The following is a 17672-nucleotide window of genomic DNA, read 5'->3' as shown; positions in this document are numbered from 1 at the left end:
ATATGAAAAACCACATTTGTTTAAAAGACATTGGTACATAAAACACATTTACTGAAACCCTAATCTTAGGTTCTTAAAACAGATGTGCAGAAAAAAAATATCTACAAAGAATGGCCCATAAAACAAAAAATAATAACATTTAAAGTAAAAATTACAATGAATTTTTCCAGTCATTGTAAACATTTTCCTAATTATTGCTTTTAGAATGATTAATTGCATAATAAATTATGAAGTACTATCATTGAAAAAATAATTATGGATAAATGATTGTCTCTTAGTAACTGGCGAGGCAATGCAGAGTCCTTTGCCCCTTTTTATGCCCTGAGAAAACAGTAACTTTGGAGTTCCTTCTTTCAGCTGGAGAGCGTAGGGAAACTACTGTAAGCCAAGATTGCTTTGCAGCATTGAAACTATGTACAAGCAACTGCTACAGGCACCCTGACTTGCCAAGTCATAAATAAAAAAATCACTTTGCCAAAAAGTCTTAAGGGTCCATTGGTTCAATTGTTTCTTGCTTGACCTTTACAGGTAACAGAGGTAGTGGGTGACCGTGAGGCAACTTCATAACTGACATATCTGACGACTCGTAAAGGTTGCATCCTGAGGAGATAAGCCCATTTCCCAGGTTCCTCTGCAGAGAGACTTTCAGGTTAGCTCCTTCCATTTCCCTCCTGAGCATGGTCAGTATATCCTTCTCCACGATCGATGTTAAGTCGATATTGTCCTCCACTTCTTCCAGCTTGTCAGCATTGTCACTGATGTCGAACTTCTCGATCTCCTCATTGATTCGGTTCAGGTCCTCCATGGAGCGGCCGGAGGCCGGGGCGACAGGGCAGTTGCCCTTCAGGTGGACCTGGAGGCTGCAGAAGTGAATGTAGCTCTTGTGGCAGTGGATGCATTTATGGGGGCGTTCCCGGGTGTGGAGACGCTTGTGCAGCTTCAGGTGCACAAACTGGGTGAATTTGGCTGGGCAGAGCTTGCACTGGTAAGGCTTTTCTCCAGAGTGGAGCCGCAGGTGGGTTTTGAGATTGCTGGTGCTGCTGAACCGCTTGTGACAAACCTAATGTGGGGGGTGGCAGAGAAACAGCGAATGAGTGGGAGGCGATTTTATGGTTTAAATCACAGACACCTAGTAGGAGACGGCAGGATGAAGCAGCAGCTTTCTATATCTTCACACTTTCTCACAAAGGGAAAAAAAATCCCCACCTTTTTATTTAAATATTGCTGAATGTCATTTTGAGTGTGGCTGATGGCAAGACTGTATCAGGCAGGTGTTGCTCTAGCAGGCTGCAGGCAATCGTGCTGTCTCACAGACGCTGCTGCACCAGGGCTGGGCCCGGCTGCGGTGCAGATTCTGGCCCTGAGCAGCCAAGGGTTTGTCCCTCAGCCCTCCCTGCACACTGTAGGGGGTGTGCAAAGCCCTGCCATCCCTTTGGCCTCCGAAGGAATCGCCTCTCTCTCTGTGTTACGTACCTGACACTCGTGGGGTTTTTCTCCCGTATGTACCAGATAGTGCTTCTGGAGGTGAGCCAGCTGTGTGAAGCCCTTATTGCAAGTCTGGCATTTAAATGGTCTCTCTCCACTGTGTACTCGGAGGTGCACCTAGGGAGAGACAAAGCAATTAACAATTTGCAGTTTCCAGTACTACAACAAAAGTGCTTTCAGATGTTTTCCAAAGTCAGCGGAAGAGTCCCATTGCCAAAATACAATGTTATCTAGTTAATTAGGTGGCGTCAGTATTAAAGCACACAACCACGCTTTCTTGCTGGGGGGATGCTGTATAAAGCCCAGACACATAAACAGCCTAACAAAGCAAGGGAGGCCTGACCCTGCTTTTCCTCAAAAACCTACAGGGAGAAACCTGAGCCTTCAAAGAAGGCTCCTGTCTTATTCTCCACTGCCTACCTTTAGATTGGAGAGCTGGCCAAAGGTCTTGGAGCAAACATTGCATTCGTACTTGATCTTCCCATTCTGCTTTTTCAGTGGGTATGGGAGGGTTTTGTAACCGGTCACATTCCTCTTACTTTTAATGAGATTCATGGCTTCTTCACCGCCGGTGGCAGCCAACACCACTGAGGTAGGTTTAGGTTGCATTATGTGTTCCGAACTGGCTGCTGTACCAGCGGTGGGGGACCCACTGGTAGGGCTGCATGGCTTGTCCTTCATGCTGGCAGCAGCGCCCGTGATAGAGAAGGCACTGTTGGGTGCTGGTATGAGGAAGTCTCTTGGATGATCAGGCTGCAGCAGTCGACGGCCTCCTTCACTGGGCAATGAGCTGGGGAGTGTGGTGGGGTTGAGCATGTGGTGGGAAAGGCTACCTCCACTGAGCAGGTTGCCATAAAGAGGGTACATCCTTGGGAAGAGATTGAAATTGTTGATGCCATTGATATTGTTCAAAGCGCTCAGGTTATTACAGCTCATATTGAATGGAGGTAACAGGAATTTGGGGTAATGGGGGTTATAGGACGGTAGAAAGGCAGGTGAGAGGTGGCCAGGAGGTGCATATCCAGGATAAGACCCCAATCCTTCTGAGCCATATGATCCATTCAAGTAAGAGTATGGCTCTCTGTGCTCTTGGGAAGTAGGTGCCAGAGGTGAAACTGTGACACCCGGACTACTGTGAGGGCTTGAACTTTTTAAACTTTGGTCTGGGCTGCTCCTCCCGGAAGGACTTGGTGTAGTAGATGCCTGGATGGGTGAGTGAGTAATGTAGCTGGGTCTGTCCATGCCATATGCTAAGGAAGCTTTCAGATAGTCTTCAGGAATGTGAGGTCGGATCGGGTAGACAACTCGAGGGAAGAAACACCTCTCTGGGCTATAGTTCTTACATAAATCATCCAAGTCTTTTTCTGGATTAACTGGTGAAATGTTGGTCTGAAAGAAGTCTTTTCCTTTAGGAGGATTGGATTCCATTTTCAGAATTTCTTTCACACTGTGCTCCTTCTTTGGGACGCTTTTCTGATAAAGCTCATCTTTATCAGTGCTGTGCTGCTTTGGATTAATGTGGGTTTGTGCTGAAATATAAAGACAAGATAATGAATATTTAGATGTGTCACTGGCGTTATCTCTTTTCAAAACAGAATCTAACCCCTACAAGTTTAATGGGAAGGAAGAGCTACTCTCAGAGATGAGCAATCATTTGACTTGCCACAAAACTAATGGTTGTGTGAAGAAATGCCTGCTGGTATTAAGTATTAATAAAAAGCATTGTTAATTTAAAGGATACCAACCAGTACCTAGAGATCTGGATGATGATACATTTGCAGAGTGCCAGCCTCCACTCTGCAAACTGATTTCAACTTTCTTCCCCCTTAAATTTGCCTAGCTTTGCTGTTGAATGTCTCTTTAAGCAGTATTTCTAATAAACGTGGTAATGAGCATTTGTTCACAATACAGGTTTAACTGAAGGACTTTGCAGAACACAAGCTCCCAGAAATGTTCCTCAGTAAAATAACAAGGCATGACAAATCAGGTTTTGCCAAACCGCAGCAGTCACTTCACCAGCCAGTTCAATTACTTACAGTACCAAAAAAACCATGGCTGGCTAGGATGAAAGCCTTCTTCAAAGAGAAGGTATTCTCCATCAGTAAACAGATCATTACTCATTAAATATACTGCTTAGGAACATCTACAACAAAGCAGACTATTTACTGCAGATTTCTGTGGCATTCAGTCTATGCAAAACTCCTCTGCTTACAGCTGTATTTTATAAAAAAAATGCTGAAGCAAAGCAAAAGAAAGCAAGACTGGTTGGCTCCAGCTTAAGTTGAAATGTGCTTTAAAAAAAGGGGGAAAAAGAAATATGTATTTAGAAGGAAATAGAAGCTAGCATACATTCATCTCAGTACAGCACATATTCTATTTATTTGTATTCAAAGACCTTGCTGTCTGGACATAATACAATCTTAACAGCACACTGAAAGATGACTTCAGTAGAAAAACAAATCTGCCTTTATCTTTGTTACATACTCTTGATTACTTGTAAGATATTTTATTATGGGGGGGAAACTGTAAGATGGTTTCATAATCATAGTTAGTGTAAGGCTTTCCATCAGGAGGTACAAGCCAACACCAGTAGGTACGTGACTCAAGAACACTGCAGTCCTTTAGAAACGTTTCTGCTCCCGTGACTGACTGTTCTTACTTCACTATCTGAGGTGAGAAACAGTTATTTCTGATTTTTGGAGGATCATCTGAACCAAGTGAGGAACATGAGAACGGGCAGTGACCACGCTGCTTTGAACACAGATTCTTTGCTTCACTATTCACTACCCTGATGGAATCTATCATTTGGCAGCATTACCCTATAAGGCAAAGAAAGCCATTTATTAAACATATCCAAGAAAACAGCTGCTTGCAAAACATGTTCCTACTTACAGCAACCCACTTTACAGTAGCACCCTTTCTGAAATGGCATTAGACTAGTAACAAGCAAATTCAGTTTGAGATTTTTGAGTAGTTTGGATATTTTCAAGCTCCAATGAAATGCAATTGAACACAGTTAAGTTCAATTAAAATATGTATGATAAAACGTAAAAGTGTTGTACAGCAAGCATATGCACACATAAGCGCACAGACAGCTTCCCAATTACTTCTCTTAGTGTCCAAAGTTTAATGCAGAGCTCTATCAAAAATAAAGTAATAACATTTTGTGTTCTCTGGCTTTAAAAAACATCTACTTTCTTTGGTAATTTTGTCTGTACTCCTGGACTGATAACTTATTTTCTAAACATCAGCCAGATTTTGGGGCATAGCACAGAGGTCCTCCTAGGTTCAAGAAGCTCCACAATGGCACTGTGAGTAATATTATCTGTATCTTCTTATCAGCTGCCTTTCACCAGAGCAGTGTTTCAGAGCAAACATTCCTGGTGACACTATCAGTATCGGGAAGTATCAAGACCAGGCAGTATTGAAAACTGGACAGGGGGGTGGGAGGTAGGACTTGTGAAGTCTTGCAGCAGGAAAAATAAATAAATACCACCTTATCAGGCCCGTATCAGTTTCTCAGTGGGGTCTGTCAAGCAGGAAGTTCAAATTGACACTTTTCTCTTTTAAAGAAAAAAACCCAGGGGGAGGGGAAGAGGAAGGAGAAATGCTGGTGGTGCTGGAAAAGTGATAGAAAAACTGGGGCCTCTTCAGCTGGAGAAAGAGCTCCCACTGTCACAAGGTTAAACATGAGGGTGGGGATGTACGTGCCTTATGTGCAGGAGCAAGCCCAGAAGTGACAGAAAGGAAGTTCATGCAGAGATCGTAATTTTCTTTGTGCAACAATCCCATGCTCGCTCTTGACTGACTAAAGATAATTGCTCTTTTCTTCCCTTCTGAATTTTCCCAGTAAAGCTGTCCCTCCTACTAATTTCCATGTGTAGACAGAAGCTATGATATTTAAAGAAATTTTTTCAAGTCTAACTGTGATAGCTGTCTTTAGTTTGCAAGCTATCTTTGGTCCATAAATCCCCTCTTGGCTTTTTCCCTTATTACCTGAGTACAAGGGACACTTGGGAAGACCAGAGAGATCAAAACATAAACAAGTGTGTCAGCACTGTGTAAAATAAGAGAAGGTAATGTCCAGGGCCAAGGAGAGGTTCTTAAGTTTTATACTGAAGGTCGATTTAAACCAGGGCTGAAATTGATTGAGAGGTTTACAACCCTTCTTGCTGCTCTTAAAGGAACCATATTTCAAAGTTAAAGAGATATATTTCTTATAAATGGAATTTTTTTTTAACTTGTGATCTTTGATTTAAGTTTTTACCAATCAGAATGTCTCCCATTCACTCCTGAAATGCATTTCTCCCCCCACTCCCATATACACACATATATATACACATACAGTAAATATAGGCACATACTCTTCCAAGATCTGTCTAGTTTCTGTGGTCAGAGGGACACACAGAAAAGAGATTCACAACAAAACAAGAAAGGTGCAGCTGCATTTTTTAGTTACTGATCTGAGGGCAATGCGGGGGGTGGAAGAAAGGAAAAAACCCCCAGACACGCCTCTTGAGGATCCTGACACTTCTAACTGAGGTCAACAGATTATTTGCTCAGATCTGAGATTAGTGAGTGCGTGCAAGAGGAAAAGGGACAAAACGCCTGTTACTTTTAAGTATTGATAAAACTTGGGTGAAGGAGCTGCCTGAAGTCACTCCAGTGTGGGTGTTCCAGCTACAGACTGCTGCAGAGCTATAGACTTTGCTCTCGGTTCCTGTGCTCTGAGCTGTAGGCTGAGAAACATTTCATAAAAACAATGATCTGTTCTTTTCTAAAAACTTGAAAAACGGTTGTCGGCAGACAGTAATTGCAACAGTAATTTCAGGAGTGAGATGGTACTGAACACTTCGAGAGGTAGAGCTTAATTATGCCGATTCACATTTTCGATCTAAATTAAGCACCTCTTTTGCTAGTAGAAAGAGAACCTCGAAGTTGTGAAGCGGGCAAAACAAAGACTGTTTCCACTAAAAATGAGAACAGAGACCAACATTCAGAAGTACAAAATTTGATCATCTGTTTTCTAAATGTGTCCATGACAGTGTGACATGCCTTTGAAAAATCTTTTGCTCAGAGAATGTCTTTCTGGGAGCCTTCAAATAATTCTCAATATTAAGAAAACTTCAGTCCTCAAATTCTGATTTTGTGAAGACAACTTCTCATATCATTTAAAAATCATATTCCTGAGCCCTTTTGAACATTCCAGGAGGCATTTTTTTAAGCAAGTGCAGATGTTTCCTCTCAACCCAAACAGAAAAGCTTCAAAACCAGAAAGTGAAACTGCCCATAAACAAAAGGGAAAGCGAGTGACAGGGCTGAGCTAACGGCCAGCATGTCAGGGCCAGCAGGAAGAAGAGAAGAATAAATCGCATTTAAGAAAAAAGCATTACGAAGTTAATCTTCACAGAACTGGAAACGCTTTAAATAATGTCTTGTTAAACCTGTTAACGAAACAAAAAGATTGCCAAATATTTTGTAAATATGCAAATTATCTTCCCCCAGCATGAACTTTTTTTCTAAAGCTTGACCAAAAGATGTCACCTGCCTGTACTTGACTGAGGAGACAAACATGACATGAGCAGCAGGAAGTTGCATCATATGATTGCAATATATGAACATTATTATCAAATAGTCATGTCCTGAGTCAATGCAATTGTTTGGATTTTGTTGGGTTTTTGTTGTTTGGTTTTGGTTTGGTTTTTTTTTAACTGTTACCCTCTCCACCCCTTCATCCTAAAATAATCCTCCCATGTTGAGGTAAGAATGAAATTCTAAACCATTTGGAACTGCCAAAGCAAATTTCCTCAGTGTTTGCTAAATAAAATATCACAGACTAAAAGACAATCTGAAGGAGCAGTTGAATGAGGTTAGGCACATTTAACAAACTACTCAAAATTTATTTTTAGCAGAATACAGAAATCCTGTGCCACCATACTTAAAACTATTTACTGGACAAAGGCACCATCTGAAGGTGACATCTCCAATCCTGACAGAAAACATTAGAGACCTCAAAACAGGCAGGAAGAGAATGCCATGTGAGTTTCCAGCACTGGGATAATGTGGAGTCTTGCTTCTACCACTATTGTGCAACTCCTTGCAGTCACTTCAACATCCATTTGAAGTTACGTAGCTCCACTTGAGCTAATCATGGCCGTGAAGGTAGGTGTGTGCTCCAGCGTCTGAAGGACTGGGTCAAAGGCCCCAGTTCAGGAAAACACAGAGGACAGGGTTAAACCCACAACTAAGTACATGCCTAATTGCTGTCTTGCATCTGGATGCTTTCCTTCTGCGGCACAAGTGAGCTAATGCTGGGGAAGTTACCTTTAATTTGAAAGTTTGCTGTTACACAGGCAAGTAGATGTTACATGTGGGTGTGTAAATACATTTATGCTCTAAAGTGGTAGTTCTCTCATTTTTGAGGCCACTAATTACAGGAAATAAAGCCAGAGAAATTCCCTGATACATTTTTCCCCGGAGGCCCATCCTGCTCTGGTGCTTAAAGAGGAGCTAAGGTGCTGAACTCTAAGGCTGTGATCCCCAAACCCTTGAGGCACTTAAAGCAGCTGCCTATATTTTAAGTTGGCAAGACTGGAAGGTCTCTGTAGGTGTGTGTCCCAGGTGGCCTCTCCTGTGCTGGGCAGCCAGCCAAGGTAAGACTCTTCCAAAGCCTCCCACAGGCACCAGTGTGCACTGCACACCCAAGACACAGCTAAGGGAGAGATCTGGGTGCAACACACCATGGCCACTGGCTGCCTCCTGCCCACACCAGCGTGTATCCCATGGGAGGAGGCCCTGACTTCAGCTTGCCTCTTGGGACCCAGACTCCAACTTTCCCTCCCTCCTCCTCAGCGGGTGCCAAAACCAGCAGCCACAGGCTGGGAGAGGTGGTGATGCACCCCTGCTCTTCTGAGGGAAGCCATACCACTTTAAACACCAAATTATTAGCAATCCATTTGGCTGGAGAGGACTTTCCTGACTTCTTAGCAGGTTGGGGGGTAGGAGGGGGTCCCCTCAAGCAAGGCTGTGTTCAGATGTCCTGCTAGGCCAAAGCCCCACATCTGTAGCAGGTACAGGGTGCCAGAGAACTGGGGACAACTCCTGCACTTTACTCATGGATGAATGCAGTGCCAGCGTACCTTGGCCAGCCTTTGTGACAGAGAGAGGCTGGAGAGGCAGCACAATGCTCTCTAATTTTAGATTTTACTAGTGGCCTGCGAGAAAGGAGCAGAAGAAAGCTAAACAGTGCTGGCATTACAGTAAACTCATCTGGTTCCAGTACTAATGCTGGGAAAACCACCCCTGCTTGCACCATTGCTACAGGGACTTTGGCAAATAAAGATTTTGGGAGACTTTTGGATTTTTCCTTCACACTTTTCAAAAGGCTAACTTTAGAAAACCTCAATCCTTATGGTACCTGTAGGGGTTTTGGCCCATCTGCAGCCTTTAGGCCTGATTGTGTTGCTCACAAGAATGAGGGGAGAAGAAAAAAAAAACGAAGAGTTTTTCTCATTTTCTGAATTTCTTTTTTCTTTAGGTGGAAGGAGCTAACATAAAATTTCTAAATGGTTTAAATGTAATTATCTTAAAAAAGAGAAGAATATCTATTTCAAACTCAGCAGCTGGAAATACTGCAAATTTTAAGGCTGAACTACAAAAATGTGGCTCAGGTTCCCATTTCTTTAAATTCTTATACTGAGCCTACTACTTTTACTGAAATCAGTTATTCTGCCACGTCCAGACACTCCTAGTTTTGACCTGCTTAAGAGTAACCAGACACAATAAGAAACAGTCTACAAATACATTAACTGCTACTTCTGCAAGGAAGCCTAAGGTGCCAGCAGATGCAGGAAACTGAACCCATGTTTGTGTATCCTCCTAGCTGGTGACCAAATATGCCTGACTAGATTTTAGCAAACTCCTCATCCACCAGAGCCCTACATGTTGCTCTCTCATCTCACATGCAGGTCCCACTGAAAAGCCAACAGCTCATTATATCAGGAAATAAAACTGCACAGAGAGTGGTGAAATGACACATGTGAAAAGATGACAGAATCAGTGAGACAGTTTCTGAACAGAGAATATAGCTGCATAAGACATTCCCTCCCTCTCTTCTCTCTGTCATTAGGAGACAACAAATTTTCTTCTATTAATTTGTAGGGAAAGACAAAAAGCTAGTGAAAGGGTGACACCCACAGAGTATAGATGTACTTTTGATTAATCTGAATGTGGGATACAAGTTTTATAATATGGGATGACAGTTCTAATGATCCCCAAGTAACACTGCTATTTTATAACCCATTCCTTGTAAATAGTTCTTTTTATTTAAAAAAACCCCAAAACTATTTCCAGTTTTTCCTTCAAGTTTCAATGTAGTCACTGGCAGAAGGACAAAAGAATACTCTGCTTTAAGAGCAGCAGCAGGGGAAGTAGCCTAAGAGTCCACTGAGAAGTCAGCAAGAATCTTTTCTTCTCTAGAAGGGGCTCTGGGTGAGGTGTCAGGCAGTGATTAAGCGAGAAGTAAAGCACCAAGGCTGGAAATAATCAGAAACCACAGAGGAACACAAACTCCTGGAAACACCTCTTCCCTCTGCTACCAGTGCTATTATTTTTGAACAGAAAATGAAAGCTGCAATAAAAAGTCAAGAAATGGGGACAAAGTACACTGAGCTTAAAACACAAGTAACCAGATGAGAAGACCACAGGAGGTTTGCTCCCACAAGATAAGTAAGGGTAGATGCAAGGCTCAAAGTGCATTATGCAGTAAACACGTATTTTGTCAGACACCTAGACAGAGCTATGGCACGTTGCCACTTCCTGGTACAGTGAGGGCAGCCCTTTGGGAGCATGAGTGGACAGCCTTTAGTATATGCTACCAAAGCAGACTTTTGCTCAACACACCGTGAGATCTGAAATTGCGCAGTCTGAGAGTGAGCCAACAGCTATGGCTAGGAAGACAGAGGTCAGGTTGTCTGTCCAGAATTTCACCAGATAAGACTCAGATTGTAAACAAACAACTACTCAGATTTTATAATCTCTTTCCATTTGAACAGGCACAGGGAACTCATTCTCTTGTATTGGGTTTTTTAATTCCCCTTTTCCACTGCAAGCTACCTCCTGTGACACAACAGATGATGCAGCTGTGTAATTATACACCTTATTATTAGATTGTATAGGCAAAAGAGACATTACTAGCATTCCTTATTTATACTGTAATCCACTTACTGAGGTTCATCATTGTCAGCTCTCTGGAGGGGGGATAGTGCAGCCTCTCTGCAAAGTCTCGGCAATACCACACAAGGAGCTCTTGGTTGGCAGGGATGGGCTTGATGGTATAGAAGTAGATGTTCATTCCATTCTGACAAGCAGCCAAGTTCTGCTCCTGAACAGAGTAGCCAGGGTTTACATAACGCATCCAGTTGCTCTTGTCCTCGTTAAATCCATCAATGAAGTGGTGAAGTTCACCACTTGAATAGATCTGGAATAGAGAGGAAGTGCTTATGAATATATATACATATATATATAGGCACAGTACGCAACATGTAGGCACAGAGTCCAGAGGGGAAAAGTGATAAGCTCCCCCTTTTATTTTTTTAGATGAGCATATATTACTGAAGTAAGAGTTCAAGCTGTGTTCCTGACTTTCCAACACTGACAACCTCTGAGTTAAGAAGGTATTTAAAGGCAAGTCCACAGTCATCTTTTCCATTTAATCTTAGCGTGTGTCTCTGCTAGCTGTGGAAAACAAGACCCAAAATCTGAAATGCAGAGTACTCTCTGTGTGAACAGTCTACCTTAGAGCCCTTTTCCTGGTGCTCTGATCAACAAGTGGGTGATGCTGATGAGGGCAGGTCTGAGTGCATGCTTGCATTAATGCTTTGAGTCACCTGTGTATAAGACTGACTGGCTGTGCTATGTCAGAGTTCTTCTCGCCTCTTTCTATGGCCTCTGTACTTGCAGTTTCCTACCACCTCCACCCAAAGGTTTAAACTATGCAAACATTCTCCACCCCCCAGAGTCCTAAAGCAACACTTGCTCATAGTTGAACTGTAACCCTTTTGTAGGAAGGCTGGGTGAGGCAAAGATGAAATTCACCTGCCATAAATGAAGGAAGACCTGACGAGGGGTTAGCCCATGACATTGTCACTTTTCTTACCAAGGGACATGTTCTGACTTGTCCACAGAGGGGCAAGAAAACATGAATCTGAAAACTGCTCAGTGGTTTCAGGGGAAAGAAGTTCCCATCACTGACAGAAGCTACTGTTTCTTGAAATAATAAGAGAATTATTTTTAAAAAGGAAAAAAATCAAGAGAAATCCAGGAAACACGCTTGTAAAAACACGCTGCTTACTCTCAAGGGGAGCTAGCTCCATGTTGGATGAAATGGGGCTCCTGGTTTTCTGAAAACAGATGACCAGGCAAAAGCCAGACCTTGAAGTGAGAGCAGCTCGCACCAGCAACGCACCTCGCTGAGCAGGAAATGCCTTTCCAAAGGGGAGACAGAGCTTATCTCGCGGAGAAAACCCTCCGCAGGGTGTTCCTGCCCGTGTGCCCCCAGCACTATCTCTCCCACCTCCGTGGCCGGGCAGCGCCCTCCGGCCGGCCGGGACCCTCCCGCGCCCCCCGGAGCCCGGCGGGCAGAGAGGGGAGGCGGCCTGGCCCTTTAACGCGGGCCGTAAACACCAGAATCACTTTCTTTAAGAGCAACTTCCTGTAAACTGAGAAGGGGGAAATACATGTGGCCTCATCAAAGCAGCTTGCGAGAGATTTTGCGGTGTGTTTGTTATGAGAAAATGGAAAGGAGCCGGGCGAGTTGTGCTGCATCAAGAGGAGCCTCCGCGTTTCTCTGCTCACCCCGGCTCGCAAACTTCCAGGAACGCGGGGCTCTGGCGCTTGACGCCTGCCACCACTTCCCAAACCAGCCCTCCACCGCTCCCACGTCAGGGCCACAGCCCCGGCCCCCCGGCAGAGGCAGCCCCCAGCTCCCACCTATTCTGGGGAAGGCGCGCCCAGATGTGCTGAGTCACGGCGCGCTTCCCAGAAATGACGCGGGCCCGGCCGGCCCCGCTCCCCTGGCGCGGGCAGCGGCCCCGGGCGCCCAGCAGATGTTCCCGCTCCTGCCAGCGAGCCCACGATGCCTTTAATAACATGTGGGAAGTTATCTCCCACAATTTCCTTTGCATATGCAAGGCTGTGTCAGACCCCTAGGAAGGAATTAATTTTCAGTGCAGCAGTCTGCCTTGAACGAATCAAGAGATTACAACAGGGAATTTAATGATGCCTAGATGGCTCCTAGGATATTATTTCTGAGGATCCCTCCACATTAAGGCTTAAAATCACATCATAAGAATGATGTCATCTTTCTCAATGCAATGTAGGAATGAAGTCCTGCAAGATGGTTATCAGCCCCTCTTCCCTGTGTCAGCCTCCTGGTCTCTTCCTAGACTGGACCCAAGCTCCCAAAAAGTTCAACAGAAAGAAACATTTTATGGCTTTGTTAATGTGAAAACAGTTGCCTGCTCTGTAAAAATATTCATGCAAATAACTGCCTGTGCAATGCTGTATTACATCGTACAAGGACAACCAGAGAAAACCAAAATGATTCAATTAGGTAGGAAGAAAGGGGTGTGGGGAATGCTGGTGCATGCCCTGGGTTTCACCTGGATATGAGGTTGGGATATTACTAAGGCAGGCAGGCACCTGAGTGCAGAGGCTTGGACACAGTCCCAAATCCACGGATTTAGACACAACCTACATGGCTAGAAGGCAGCAAAACAAATCCATGGAATGAGATGGGGCTGAAGGAATGTTCTCTAACAATTAATAATGTGTCTGTAAGGAAAATGAGGATTATGTCAACTGATAAACTGGAAGCATATTCCACAGCACAGACTGCCCATGCCAAAACATATTGGCTGCTGCTTTCTTCCAGCTTATACTATGGAGTACAAATTAGGCATCACCTCTGGTGTTTGTCTCTTTTCCCTTTGCTAAGATCCATGAGCTGCTTTTTTAACAATTCTGAGGAGAAAAATTTATGAATTGAATGATACATCTGAAGACTATCACCATTCTTTTATAGCAGCTCTATACAAGAAGCAGGAAGAAATGTCAGAAAATGTATCATAATTCCACAGTGAAAGTTTATGCAGTACTTTAACAGCTTCTTCGTGGTGGGAAAAATCAAGGATGTGACACTTGCATAAATCAGAATGACTTTCCGTTGTGAAGAAATGCAAAATAACCTGCCCTTACAGCAAGCAGCAGAACTATTTCTTTACAGAATCAGCACAGATACATTTTGGAAGAACGAGCCAGGAAGGGCTGTACATCTCCACCACTCTCTCCACCCACACAGTCCCTACATCCAAGACAGCCAGGCTTTTAACTCAGCTTAATTCACCCACTGGCCCTGTTTGTGCCTGGCCACATAACAGAAGCTGTCCCCTGCATCACACAGCAGGAAGTGACCCAGCTTCTCAGCCATACTCATTTAGTCATCTGCTCACTGCAACAACGTGGTGCTGTTTTTTCCTACTTACCCGCCAAAAGTATTTTCTGTTTGCATTCTTGGGAACCGTATCACTGGTATAGATCTCTCCCACCAGGGGTCCAAAGCGTGTTCCTTTTGGGATGTACTCTTTGCTTATCACTCCAGTGACCTACAACAAGAGCAGCACAGGATCAGTCCATTGCCAGTAGAAAATGAGAAGTCTCCTTCTTCTCCCCTGTCCCCCAAATGTAACAAGGTAAAGCAAACAATGCAACAAATTTTCTGTGAAAGGTCAGGAAAACAGAAATGAATAAATGAACAATCGTGTTGGTTACAATATGAACAGTTTTACTAGGTACTAGCATTTTCCTAAGACATATGGAAGCTAATGATGAATACCCCCTTAAAAATGTGCTTTTTGGAAATACATTTACAAGAAGAAACAGTAAGCAAAATGTACAGAGACTGTCAAATATCTTCAGAAGTAATTTTTCCCTATCAAAGGCAACCCCTAAAAGTCTAGTTCCAGCAAACAAAAATATGCAATATCTATCAATCACTTCACTGCTACAGAGCTTGCTTTTCTAATAAGTTAGGAACTGGAATGACTGCTCTTCCAGATCAAAATGAAACCACCCTCCACCCCCCTCCATTCTTTGGTCTATACCCGCCCTGATAGCTAAAAGGAGAACACACACAAAAAAAATACAACCTTCAGTTCTCTTACGAGCATACAGTGGCATACAAAACAGAAATGAAATGGCTCTGGGACATATACTCACAGGTCACTTTCTTGTACAAAAAGGAATCATCAGTTCTGGTAACATATATTAAGTGGGTTTGGTCAAAAAAGGTGTAAGGATTTTGAAGAAAATGCTCCACTGTGCTAGGTCTAAGAAATGTACTCTGGTTGTTCAGTTTCCTTCTTGACAGTAATTATACCAAAAAAAGTCACTGACCACAAATCAGGAAGCAATTCATCATTATTCAGAAGAACGTGCCTTGGAGTAACCCTTTGCAAAACACTGCTGAGTTATTGGTTTTGTCTCTCTGTTTCTCACCAATCTTCTTAAATTTAATGTATCTAAACAATGTTAGAAAACCAACAATTTTGTGAACCAAAAACCCCAAACATTTGCAAGATTGTTCTTGCTGCTCAGATAGTAGAAAAAAAAAGAAGGTAAAAAGCCCATTAATTTGGTATTAAAACCAAATATATTATAAACTCCCATAGCAAAATGTATTAAACATCTTGCCACTTGTCTTTTTGCTCACCAGGATTTCAGAACAAGACAGGAACACCAGAAGTAGTTGAAGAAGACTGAGAAGTGGGATTACTGCTGTCTGTACCCCAGAAGGAATCTATGTCCTTACCAAAGCAGATTAGCACTCGTCAGACCCTACAGATAGCTCACTTCAGTGAGCTTTTCGATTTAACAGTCTTTCTCAGTAAAGGGTGGTAAAAACCCTGGACGATATGTAGACAGTGCTTCACAAATTAGCTAAGCCTTCTGATTTTCTCATGCTACATTTTTTTACATTTTGTGATCATTAATGTGTAAGTGAGAGGCAGACAGAGAAATCCTTGCCTGTGTACTGGTCAAGATTAAAAATCCCAGTAAAAAATGAACACCTAGCATAATTTCCTGTTAAATGTCAAAATAAAGGGGCCAAATAACAGCCATGGATTCAAGGAATCACCTGGAAACAGACTGCTGGGTGTTCGCGGTGGCTGTTTGTACTCGTTTGCATTTTAACATGTGTTTTCAGCACACTACAAAGAAAAAAATTAAAACATCAACAGCAGAGGTAGTTAAATGCTCCATTGATCTGTGCATCTGGACTGAAGAGAGAGAAGAGGGACTTCCAGAAATTTTCTTACACCTACCATATGCTGAAACAAGCTCAGTGGCTCAGTTTTATTTTTGTCTTGCTTGTACATGTCTCATAGAGAGCTGAAAAAGGCAGATGTTCTTCTCATTTTCCCTATATATCTTAATTTACATCCATCTGCCCTCTCAAGAAAAGTTCACAACCAAGCTACAAGCACACCCTACCAGTTTTACTGCATGATAGCTTGAGATTTTTCATGGTTTTAAAAATATCTTGGTCTTAATTAAAACGACTTTAATGAAATTCTCAGAATCTCTAGAAATCACTCCTTGAACTAGTCAACTTGAAACACTCTCTGACACAGCAGATACTTTTTGATATCCACTTTATAGACAACGCTTGTGTTCAGCTGTGCCAGGGGAGAAGCAAAGATGATTTCTCAGCCTGTACCCATGAGAACTTGGCAGAAGGTTCTGCACATCTGCCTGTGCCAACACTGAAGTTTTGCTAAACCAGGCTTTAAAGCTGTCCAGATGACTTTTAGCTGACGGTGGCTTTCAGGTCAGCAATTCTCGGACTCCACTGTTCCCTCCCAAGCTCAGCTGCTAGGATCGATAGGGCCACCCTCCAGGAGAAGGCCGCCAGCAGTGCCAAGGCAGCCTGGTTCCAGGCTGCCAGCAGCCCCCTGCCGCAGCCAGAAGGGGCTCCTGCCCCGCCGCAGCTCAGCGGGTGCGGGTTCAGAAGAGCCAGGAAGCCGGGGGCTGCCGAGGGCTGGTAGGCAGGACAGCGGCGCAGCTCCGGGTCCGGAGCCGGGGCTGAGCGGCCCCCGGGCTGCCGGAGGCTGTGCCAGAGCGGCACTTCGGAGTTCTGTCCGCCAGGTGTCCTCCAGCGCGCCGCTCCGCCCGCCGGGGAGCGCTTCCCGGGAGCCGCGGGGAGCGGGGCGCGGGCGCTCCCCGGGAGCGGCGGAGCCCTTCAGCCCTTCAGCCGCCGCCCGGGCGCTGCCGGCGGGCCCGCACCTCGCCTCACGGGCGCTTCCCGCCTCGTTCCTCTCCAAAGGCGCTTACCCCTTCTCCCTTCAGAGCTCCCAGCGCTCCGCCGCGTCCCTCCTTGTCCCTATACAACAGCATTTCCAGCAGGAAGGTGCAGCCCGGCCTCAGCCGGAGCCCGCTGCCCGAGCGGGCCGGCTGCGAGCGGCGCCCGGGAGCGGCGGCGGGGCGGCCCGGCCCGGCCCGGCGGGGAGCCCGGGGCCGGCGGCATCCCGGGACCAACCGCGGCCCTGGAACTGACCAGGGTCCTAATGCGGCGCCGGGGGCCCGCCCGGCCCGCTCAGCACATCCCGGCCTGCCCGCGGCCCCCGGGCATGAGGCGGCTGGGCTCCGGTCCCAAATCTGATCTGAGATGGCGCTTTGGAAGATCAGCGCTCCTTGCATCTTTGTTTGGGGAGAGGGCACTGAAGTAAAACGACTCCTGCTCATTCTGCAGGGGGACGGTATTTTGCAATGGGACCGCTAAACTGCTTTAAAAAACCAAAACACCAAACAAAACTCTTATTGGCTTCATTAAAACAGCAGCATTCTCCACACGCAAATAGGGCAGGCCGTTATGTGTCCTGAATTAACACTGATTTTAATTTTCTTTTAGCTACTAGTTCTATAGTTATGTATTTTTTACCACTTTGTTCAGTGACCAGTTTTCTAAAAGTTATGCCACAAAACAGAATGCTTTCAGATGGCTTCCTCGGCCACCACATAAAAAATAAATAAAAGCAATAGGGGAGAGCAAGTGTCTGAGGTCAGTGAGGCACAGTTCATAACAGGTCAAAATCACTCCTTTCACCAAAATCACTGATTCAGGGTCTGTC

The 17672-nt window shown here is 44.5% G+C and overlaps 1 protein-coding gene across 5 annotated transcripts in view; it reads right to left on the bottom strand.

Moving 5' to 3' along the window:
• Window positions 1-325: 325 nt before the first annotated feature.
• Window positions 326-17672, bottom strand: part of PRDM1 (PR/SET domain 1) — a 60146-nt gene continuing 42799 nt past the window's right edge. For 4 of the 5 annotated variants that reach the window (XM_030945552.1, XM_030945551.1, XM_030945550.1 and 1 more), the window contains exons 3-7: window positions 14028-14147; window positions 10711-10963; window positions 1906-3014; window positions 1474-1602; window positions 485-1060 (exon numbers count right to left, since the gene is read on the bottom strand). In XM_030945552.1, coding sequence (XP_030801412.1) covers window positions 485-1060; window positions 1474-1602; window positions 1906-3014; window positions 10711-10963; window positions 14028-14147 — 2187 coding nt within the window. Of the gene's footprint in view, window positions 1061-1473; window positions 1603-1905; window positions 3015-10710; window positions 10964-14027; window positions 14148-17672 lie in introns of all 5 variants that reach the window. The other variant, XM_030945549.1, reaches the window with a different exon arrangement.

The sequence above is a fragment of the Camarhynchus parvulus genome, chromosome 3, assembly GCF_901933205.1.
Source record: "Camarhynchus parvulus chromosome 3, STF_HiC, whole genome shotgun sequence".
Classification (NCBI taxonomy): domain Eukaryota; kingdom Metazoa; phylum Chordata; class Aves; order Passeriformes; family Thraupidae; genus Camarhynchus; species Camarhynchus parvulus.
This window is presented reverse-complemented; position numbering and strand designations above follow the sequence as displayed.